Below are 10783 nucleotides of genomic sequence, written 5' to 3' on the forward strand. Positions count from 1 at the left end.
CCCGTTCCTTCGTGCTGGTGCGGACCCCTCACCTGCGGTACTCCCAGCCCTCCTCCTCCCACTTCCGGGCTGCTCCTCCGGAGCTTTTATCCTGGGTCCTTTCCCGCCCTAAGCCTTTTCATGCTAGTGAAGTTTACCTCCCAGGGTTGGACGCGAGTCCTAGCAGTGAGGTTGCTTCCTGAGCTCAAGCTGTCCTCCTCTCGGATCTTCTGTACCATCTTAAGAGTTGTAAGTGGTTTGAGATCCGGGACCGAGCCATGGGAGACATAACTGCTAGGCTGGGGTCCAGGGAAGTTTGGAGAAGCCAAGCCGAGTGTTCGCGAACCTCCATCAGGTTTAGGAACATTCTTCTCAAGTCCTACTGCTTTACCTAGCACCCAATTCTTTATACGCTGACTCTCCCACTGATAACGCGTGCTGACTTTGAATTTGATGTAATGCTAGAGTATTTGTTGAAATATGGTTACTGTTAGCAACAGGTGAAACACAAATATATATTTGCAAAGTTTAATAAAAACATTATCCTGTGTTCACTACAAGGCGCATGATGTTTGCTCCTACTACTGTGGTGGATCCTTCTGGAACCAGGTCTTCTCGTTTTCTTCTGAGACTTCCACTTCCCCGGGCCACTCCTGACTTCTTTGGAGTCTTAATATGACTTTGGGACTTTCACTGAACGTTAGTATTTTAAAGCCTGTAACCCCAGCTGTAATAATAGCATGAGGTTTATGGAGTGCTTACTGATGGCCAGGTGTGTTTTGAGTTTTTTTTCCTATATTCGTTTAATCTTCACAGTGATCCTATGAAATGGGAACTTTTATTTCCATTTCAGGTAAAAGGAGATTGGTTAAGAAACATCAGTCAGATTGGCCTGTGATGTTTGATTGGGACATTTCATTCATTGATTTGTGTATCTGTTACCTAGCTATCCAGTTTCTTCCTTAAAGACCCTTCTGTCTTTAATCTAAATGCTTGACTGCATAGTGTAGCCTTCCCAGAATTAGAAGATGAGTTACACCTTTCTCCTATAAAGGAAATTCTCAGCATCCATTTAAAGAAGAAAACTTAAAGGTAAAGGCAGAAGTTACATAGATGTGAGGGTGAAAGTGAGTTGTCCAAGAAAAGGAACAAGCTAAAATTTTTGTGTAAATCAAAGGGAACCTCAGACTCTATTCATTATTCTCTTCATGAAACAAGACAATCTTGAACCTGTGAGAAGCTGAGTTGAGATTGGATGAGACAGTTAGGTGAAGGTTGAAAAAAATGGAACATAGCTGGAGAGGTTGTATGTCATAATTGTTAACAATGTAGACATTGATGTAGGAAAGATATTGATTGCTTTTCTAGATCCACCACTTAATCTCATCACTGTTTGTTCTAACAGGACCATTTTTTTTTCCTGCTTATTCATAGAGTTAAATTCGTAGAGATAAGATTTTTTATTCATAGAGTTAAATTCATAGAGATAAGATTTTTCCTGGCACAGATTTGGTATGTGCTCCATAAATATTACTTATCTAAGGCTTTTATTCAGATCTCACCAATTTGAACATGACATGGAGATCCCTTCCGTATGTGGTAGCTGTTCTAATCCTTACTAGTACTTTTGTAAATCAGGTTGTATTGAGAACCAATGTTGAAGATGTGGTCCCTGATTTCTCACAGTCTCATAGGCTGCACAGACATGCAAACAGGGAATTGTAATGCTGTATTGCTTCAGTATAGTGTTAAACACAAAGAAAGTTGGAGTCAGACTGGAGATGAGGGAGCTGATCAAGGCAGAGAAAGTAACTCACATATGTGACCAAGTACTTGATAACAATGGAGAAAATTTGCTCCCACTTGGCTTAAGCATATGATGGAGGAGGGCAGCAACTAGAACACAGTAAGGCCATTTGAGACTAGATTATGAAGGGTCTGACAGACAGTTAAGGAATCCAGAGGATTACTGTAAAGTACTGCTGGAGTCCAGCTCCAGCTGAGTCTGGGGCCTGAAGGGGTGAAGGTAACTGCGGGTGTAGAAATGACTATACCAGAAACCACAATTGCAGTTCTGGTAGAGGCTGTTGACTGACCCACTCGGGGGAGGTCAGCCCGAATATCTTTTTTTTCTTTTCTCTCTCTACTTCTGAAAAAGCAGCCTTCTACAACCTTTATTTATAATTAGAAAGCTTATAATAGCAGTAAAGTATCAGACCATAAATCAAACCATGAGTTGGCACAATATTTCTCAGTGTACAATAATTTTCAATAATCACAGTAAAAGGAAAGTACAAAGTTTAATGATTAACCTTTTCTTAACATGGCCAAGCAATGTCTTCACTGTTTTCTTTATAGCCTTGTGGTTTCTGTTTTACCATAGACGTGTAAGACAGCCTGTCCGCATTTGCCCTTTAATTCTTTGAATTTAATATTTACAGGTAGGCGTGTATATTTGAGAAAATTATTTTTCTCATGGAAATGGGAATAACCAACTCTTTATTTATTGTCTAACCAATATTCCAATTTATCTTTTTCCTGTCCCTTTTGCTATTTCTTCCTGAACGTTTTGTATTTGAGTCATATGATTATTTCTCTCTTTCAATATCCTTTATTATTTTGTTGCCATTTATCTTTAAGGGCATTTTGAATCGCTTTTATTCTTTGTAAAAAAATAGGCATTTTTTATTGAGGAGACATGCACCACCAGCTTGGTACTGACCTAGCTAATCTTTCTATCCAAGAAGGAGTTTCCCTCAGCCAAGTAGTTTTTCCTTGTACCAAACTTTAGTCTCAATAGTTCCTCGTTAAGGGTTAAAGTCATAAACTCCTGTAAAAGGCAGCAGGGCATCTATTGCATGCTATCTTTTCCTTTTGGGGGAAACCAAGCCTCATTATTAATCACAAATGCAGGTCCAAACGAGGTCATAGTCATAGGAGGAAGTCATTGGGGGAAACCAAGCCTCATTATTAGTCACAAATGCAGGTCCAAATGAGGTCATAGTCGTAGGAGGAAGTCGTCTATCTTATTACTTTCGTTTTGTTTCGGTAACATAATAATTCTGCTAAAGGCAGAGATTTCCCGGGTTTAGTTTCCCATTCCATCATCAGAGCTGGTTATCAGAATACTTAAAGAACAGAAGGTTATACAAATTACAAAAACCAGGAGTAACTGGGGAAGGGATATTCACCAAAAGAGCAGCGGTCATTGGCTTTCAGCTGGAACTTTGTCAAACAGCACTCTTGCCAAGAACTACGGAACTCTTGGAGCCAGCAAGGTACCATGGTCCCCCTCAAGAAGGAAGGCCTGTGATTTCAGTCACATTTCCAAAAGATGAACTATCCTGGGGATTATAGAATGGAGAGAGACCAGTGATTTTCTCTGGGATAGGAATCTTTTTTTTTCTCACATTTTGTTCCTTGGAAGGGAATCAAGAGTTTCACTAATGGTCAGAATGAGACTCTTTGGGGAGAGTGATGTGACAGGATGTGATGTTGGAAATGCACCAGTCCTATTGACCTCTTTATTTGAGGGGCAAATGGATACCTAAAGTAGATATAATTCAGGAAAGTTAGTTGTACAAGCTTCCTTGAATGTGTACACTTTTGCAGTGCCATCTTCTGGTACTTTGTAATAAGCTGACTGGGCAGATGTAAAGAGTAGCCCTGTTCAATAGAGATGTCTTGAAAGATTTCCACTACGTTTTCTTAACTAATTAAAATACTAGTAGTGCCTCTGTTGATAGATTTTGTGTTGTTGTAAGAGAATACCTGACTGGATCATAGATAAAGGACAGATTTATTTATTAAAAGGGAAGTGTAAGGTTAAGAGGCTTATATCTGGTTGGGGCCTTCTTACTTTGTTGTAACATGGTGGAAGTTATCATGACCTTCAAGCCCGTTTATAATCAACATTAACCCTCTGGACCTAAACACCTTCCATTGGGCCCTACCTTTCAATACAACTGCCTTGGAGAGTGAGTTTACAACTTGTGTTTTTTAAAAATATTATTATTTTTATTTTATGTGTATGAGTATATTGCCTGCTTGTATGAAAGTGCATCTCTATCATGCAATGCCCTCAGAGGTCAGAAGAGGACATTTGATGCCCTGGAACTGGAATTACAGACAGTTGTTAGGCACAGTGTGGGTGCTGGGAATCAAACCTGTGTCTTCTACAAGAACAGCTAGTGCTCTTAACTGTTGAACCATTTCTCCAACCCTAACTTGCATTTTTTGGCGGGGAGGGCTGAACGCATTCAAACCATAGCAGTCTCTCACCTAAAAGGCCTTGAAAATAAATTTTGTAGAGGAACACAGAACTCAAGTATCTAGTTACTGAGCTCTGTAAGCAGGGGTAGGCAGACATTTTCTGCAAAAGGTATCACAGCAAACACAGTAAATACAGTAGCCTTCCCTTATCCATGATCTTATTGCCGTGTTTCAGTTACCCTCAGTCAGGCACAACCTGCATATATTCTATAGGAAACTTCAGACATAAAGAATTCATATGTTTTCAATGATGCACTATTTAATTAGCGTGATGAAATTTGGTGATGTCCTGCTCCATCCTGCCTGGCACTTGAGTCACCCTGTTGTCCTGTGTCTGTACTGTCTGCACTGCCCACTCCTGTCTTGTTTTGTTACTAGACTGGTGGGTGTGGTGTAGAAGTGCCTGTCTTCAGTAACCGTTCATTTACTTAGTAATGGCCTGAAGTGCAGGTGTAACAGTGTTACAAATTTTATGCCAAAGAGAAGCATGAACTGTTTCCTTTAGGTGGAAAGGTGAGAGTTCTTAAGCAGGAAGAAATCGTGTGGGGTTGCTGAGATCCACAGTGAAAACAGCTTTCCATGAATTGTGAAGGAGAAAAAGAGGTGTGTGTGTGTGTGTGTGTGTGTGTGTGTGTGTGTGTGTGTGTGTGTGTGTGTCTAGAGTTTTTGGTGCTGTCCTTGGCTTGAGTATCCACTTGGGTCTGGAAGCTTGATGAATGCAAGAGGCAAGGGATTGATGGCTGCCCGTTTGTGACCAGCCTGAACAGAACCCTCCCTGTCAGACAAGAACAAAATAAAGTAAAATATTAGCCAAGAATAAAAATTTAAAGCCAATTAAATAAAAAGGGAATGAAACTAAAATAAAATTCTGATGAAGTGAAAACAGTTTTGACATCCTCCAAAAGATAAGATTTGTAGAATTGTTGGATTTGAGGTTGATCTTTTTTTAAGGCGGGGTTCGTGCTGTGTAACCTGGCTGACCACGCTTACTGTGCTTCCACTTTGGCTTCCCAACATTTCTTTTTAAATGGGAATAAAAGGTCCAAAGGCAAGTGTAGGGAGAAGAAAGGAAAGCAACTAACTTGAAACCAGTTTAATTTCTATTTTCCATTTTTAGGTACCTTTAAAACAGGGCAGAAGTCTTATGGATTGGATTCGACTGACCAAAAGTGGAAAGGATTTAACAGGATTAAAAGGGAGGTTAATTGAAGTCACTGAAGAAGAACTTAAGACACACAACACGAAAGACGACTGTTGGATATGCATAAGAGGTGGGTGCTATTTATTATTTCAAAAACTGCTGCCTAGGCTTGCTATTAATAATGCCATATAATTGCTGAATCATGTGATACGATTTGGACTCAGGTAACAAAGATAGCCTTACAAGACCATAAATAACATTTGTTATGATGTTGGACAGGATTTCTTCCCTACATAACCTTTCACATAATGATGCAGAGGACAGTAAACTTCTGGAATGGAAATCTTTTTGTAGCATCCCTATCCTGCACTCCCTTTGAAAGGAAGTATGTCTGCCAAGCGGTGTAATGTTAAAGTGATGAGTGAACACTTCCATCCAGTTTGTATGGAATAACATTCCATCTCAGAGCTGTATAATTGAATGCTGTTGGGAAAAAAAGGTCTCTGAGAACCCAAAGGAAACCAGAAATGTATGGTGTGTGCCTGTGTATGTGTACGTGTGTGCCTATGTATGTGTACGTGTGTGTGCACATGTCTGTGCCTGTGTCTCTGGAGGCCAGAGGTTGATGAGATTCAGATTCAGTGAGAGACACTGTCTTAAAAAAATAAGATGGAGAGTGATTAATGAAAGACACCTGAAGTCAAACTCTGGCTTCCCCACACATGTGAACATGCACTCAGCCATATTAACAAGTTCATATACCACACATACACACAAGTCAGTTCATTGGAAGACTGTGCTTATGTATGGTAACAGCTTCAAAATATGTAGTGAACATTAATAGAATTGGTTAATTAATAGAATTTATATAATTAATAGAATTTATTACTTTATAGAATTAATAGAATCAATTGATAGAATTAGTAGAATTGGTTAATTAATAGAATTTGCATTGAGTTACAGACTTTAATACATCTTGGCAGTTGTTAGAACTAGATAAAAATTAGTGGACCAAATAACGATATAGTGCAATTTCTTTATTGAACACAAGATGGCAAAATAGTCACAGTACTTATAAGAAAATCCATTTTATATTTGAATACAGGGGAATATGCGTGTTTTTACATGTGAACGTATCTTTTCCCCTCATTTATTTTGGAACCAGCTTAACGAACAATGATGAAAATCTTAAGGAAATGGAAATACTACAGTGTAATGGCATAGTACTTGTACATACACAATAGACATTAAATAAATTTGTTGCATGAAATACTACAGTGTAATGGCATAGTACTTGATACATACACAATAGACATTAAATAAATTTGTTACATGAATAAACTGTGGGGCACTAGATTTTAGTATTTTTTGTTTGACTATTAACAACATTCCTTTTTAATTCCTAATTAACAACATTTCCTTTAATGAAAATACCACTTTTACTTAAGTGAGTGGCCTCAGATTTTTTTTGGTCTTAGCATCTCCTTACCGTTTAATGACTCCTGAGGAACCAAAAGGGCTTTTGTTTACATGATGTCTGTTGACTTTTATCTTTCCAGAATTAAAATTAAGAAATTTAATTAAAGAATATTTTTAAATTAAGTTAATAAAGGTAATTAACCTATATGCTAGAAATAATACCTATATTTATAAAAGTAACTTTTCTAAATCAAAAAAACCCAAAAGTACATTATATTTTGGCAGCTATCTCTAATATATGGCTTAGTAGGTCACAGCTGTAATGTCATGTTACCCTCTCTAATCTTACGTCACATGCCCATGTAGTCTCTAGAAAATGCTGCACTTGTGCAAGAATGAAAATTTTCAAAAGAAGATGATAACATTGTAGTCTTACTGAAAAGATCTGAGCCTTGGACCACCAAAAGTGTCTTTCTTGAGCTCCGTTCTGAGACCCCGGTCTATACTGTAAGACTGACTTACAGAAGAAAAGAAAGAAGAAATGAAAAATTCTAGTCAGCAAATGCATGGCTCAGGCCATGGCGATCCTGTTCATTCCATGTTGGTGAGCCATTATGGTTCCTAGCCTGTGCTATTGTGGTAGCTTCATCTGAGAGGTAGATTAACAGGTACAGATGTCACATGGGTCTTACACTGTGCTGTGTTTCAGCATCATGTATGAAGCTGGGTGTGGGAGTAGGTGGTGGAAACGCTCTTTGCTCTTCATTCACCGTGGGTAGATGTGAACAGTTGTTTCAAGTTCCTGCACCCTTAATGCTCTCTCGCTTATGATGCACTGTAACCTGGAAATGTGAGCCAAATTAACCCTTTCTCCCTTAAGTTGCTTTTGTCAGGGCATGTTTATCCCAGCCACAGGAAGAGAAACTTAAGTCTACAAATGGCATTTATTTCTATATAATGGGCAGTGAGGTGCTCAGATCTGCTCTTTTTCTCATACCACATTCAGGGAGCCAATATTTTAATAGTTAAGAAATGCTTTTAAAAAGGAGAAACAAAGGAGTAAGAAAGGTTAGGGAGAAGAGCCTCAGTATCAAAGAAAGGGACTTGATTCTTTCATAATTAGCAAATTACTAACTACCAAGTGTGGTGGAAAGGGACTTGATTCTTTCAGAATTAGCAAATTACTAACTGCCAAGTATGGTTAGATCTGATCTATCTGTGACCAAAGTACTAATTGTCTTCATTGCTTATGATGAAGAATTTTACAATCATTCCCAGTTCTGTCCAGCTGAAAAGGATGGGTGTTCCTCAGATCTGCAGTGATCCTAGTCTATTAGGAAGGAAGGTGAGACTGAAAAAGCTGTCAGCCTAAAGGACTACGAGGCACTGGAGAACCCTGGGATGTTCCAGATGTTATATGCTGACACAGCTATTAAAGCTACTTGAAAAGCCAATTGCTAAAGCATGAAATTTCTGCACAGAGGACCGTGTGCGCTAGATACCTTGTTCTTGAGAACTCCTGATTCCACTGAAAGTTTGAAGCATGTTTGGAAAGCACCCTCCGTCCCAAACATCCTGTTGGGGGTCATTTTGATCCTAGTCATTACTGCTGGCGCTAATGTGTGAAGTGTGGATTTTGTGAAGCATTATAAGCAGCAGAAAAACATCCTCCCAAATTTGATGAGGAGAAAGGTGGGAGGTCTTGGGTTTTTAAGACTTTGAAGGACTGCTGAAAGGGGCTCTGTGAAATCACTTCCTTTTGAGCTTGATCTGCAAACTCTAGGTTGTTGGTTCCTAAAACTTAGCTGATAGGAAAGCCAGAGGAGCTTTAGAGGGTCTGAAATCCAGCCTCCCATTTTTTCTCTGAGATGAGGATATCAAGTGAACATTTTAAGTTATCTGGGGTTATTTAAATTTATGGAATCTTTATGAACCAGTTTTATATTTTTTTAAAGTTCTTATTCTTTTGAGTTGTCTTTACAGCTGAATTTATCTACTATTTAACTTTTAAGTAGAGATTTAGAAAGCAGCTCGCTTCTTTGAGGAAGCTTTCATTAGCAGAGCTTGCTTTATTTGTTCGCTGTTCCTCTTTCTTACGTGATAAAAATGTAGTTGCATACATGAGTAGATTAAGTAACAATTTGGAGATGATCCGAAGATGATGGTCTGGATACCTTTGTTACTTGGGCAGCTGCAGAGATGAGGCAGGCTTTCTCTCCCAGAATAGGTCTGAGGGGTCCTGCTGCCTGGCCTTTGCAGAAGATCTGACACGTGAAGAAGAGATCCCTTCTTTTCATCAGGTTCTCCTCAGGGCAGGAGGGGGTAGTAGCTTGGTGGCTTGGGAATATTAGTGTTGTCTTGTGTGTATGTGTATGTGTATATATTAAAAAATTATATAAAGAGTGTGTCATCACTGTTTTGGGAGGCAGTTCTGTGTGGGTCTTTTGCATTTATGTATGTCTTATGAGCAGAGATACTGATTATTCTGGGAAATCTTTTCATGGATATTTGCATGTTGAACAACAGCCTTGGATAATAGAGTGTCTCCCTCTAGAACAAAAGACAGGTTTACTTATGAAAAGGTTTACTTATAAAGCTTAACCGAGATCATGCCTCTCTCCAGAGTAGAGGCCAGGCACTAATATTTATGAAAGACTGAGATTATCATTCCTCTCCTGGAGCAATAGGAGTGTTTGGCTCTTGCTGGGTCCTTTTCATACAGCCCTGTAGGAATTGGGTGTCGGGGAACTGATGCAAATGTTGGTGTTCTAGTTATGGCATTACTATGACTGTTAAACTTCATTGTTTCTATCTGCAAGTCCCATGTTATCTGTGAGGCATCAGGAAACTGGCAGGTTAATTTGTTAGCTTGTAAAGGCAGTGACATTTCAGACCCTTACAGTTCTTGATACTTTGAAATAGTGAATTAAGGGAAATGTTGAGGAAAATGTACTGGAACTTATATTTCTAGGTTCTACAAGTTTTAGGAAGGTCATTTAGGATGTTATCTCTCCTTGCTTTGATACAGGGTTCGTTTATAATGTCAGCCCATATATGGAGTATCATCCTGGTGGGGAAGATGAATTGATGAGAGCAGCTGGGTCAGATGGTACTGACCTTTTTGATCAGGTAAGGTGTGACAGGAAATCAAAGTATTGCAGCGGAGCAGAGTGATGTAGAAAGGAAGGAAGGAGATGCTCACATACATTTGGATGGGTTGGCTTGAATTTTTAAATGTAGGCAGCTCTTCACAAGTGGCAGCTGTTCATGTAATTCCTTAAATCATTGTATTAAAACTCCTCTATTGGCAGGTGCTTACTCAGTTGTGATTTATTTTAATAATGAGAATTGATGTCTAGAAAACAATAATGATTGGAAGAAGGAGCAGCCAGCTTTGTGCTGAGTCACAGATCACTTTAGTTTTCTTTTTTAAAACTTTGAAATTTTTTATTTTTTAAGTTAGCAGATGTGGTATTCTTGCTCTTGCTCATTCGGAGATTCACATCCAGCTGCCCTTATTACAGTGAATCTGTGTCTTATTGAGAAAATTAGGTAAGACCGATTAATGACTAAAAAGCCTATTTTTTCTAGAGTAATAGCAAGGATTCTGTGTGTGTCTCAGAGGATATTTAGCTTGATACATTTTCCTCCTAATTTACACAAACACAAGTTCTTCGGTTATCTAAAAGGTATGTAGAATGTACTAATTGCCATCAGTTCCCTTAACTGTTTTTCTGACGTCGTAATCTCTTTTTTTGAATTTTTATTGAATTTGTGTAAATCATACAGAAGATATGAATCATCTTGATATCCTCTTCCCCATCGGCACCCTCCCTTCCACCCCCCCACTGGAATTCACACATTTCCAACATCATAATATTTAGAAGTTTAGAAATTTGCCGTTTCACATTTTATTTTATATTTTAATAATAATTAACCATGTTATATAATACTAAGCTTTTGTCATTTAAG

General features: G+C 38.6%; 1 protein-coding gene across 1 annotated transcript in view; it reads left to right on the forward strand.

Annotated features, from left to right (window-relative positions):
- LOC103745775 (cytochrome b5 reductase 4) overlaps positions 1–9940 on the forward strand; it is a gene marked incomplete at its 3' end in the record, with an annotated part of 10276 nt that extends 336 nt beyond the window's left edge. Inside the window, 2 exon segments of the mRNA XM_008847780.1 lie at positions 5369–5522; positions 9840–9940. Coding sequence (XP_008846002.1) covers positions 5369–5522; positions 9840–9940 — 255 coding nt within the window.
- Between the last annotated feature and the right edge of the window lie 843 nt (positions 9941–10783).

This window comes from Nannospalax galili, unplaced genomic scaffold, assembly GCF_000622305.1.
Source record: "Nannospalax galili isolate Female #2095 unplaced genomic scaffold, S.galili_v1.0 scaffold2724, whole genome shotgun sequence".
NCBI classification, from domain to species: domain Eukaryota; kingdom Metazoa; phylum Chordata; class Mammalia; order Rodentia; family Spalacidae; genus Nannospalax; species Nannospalax galili.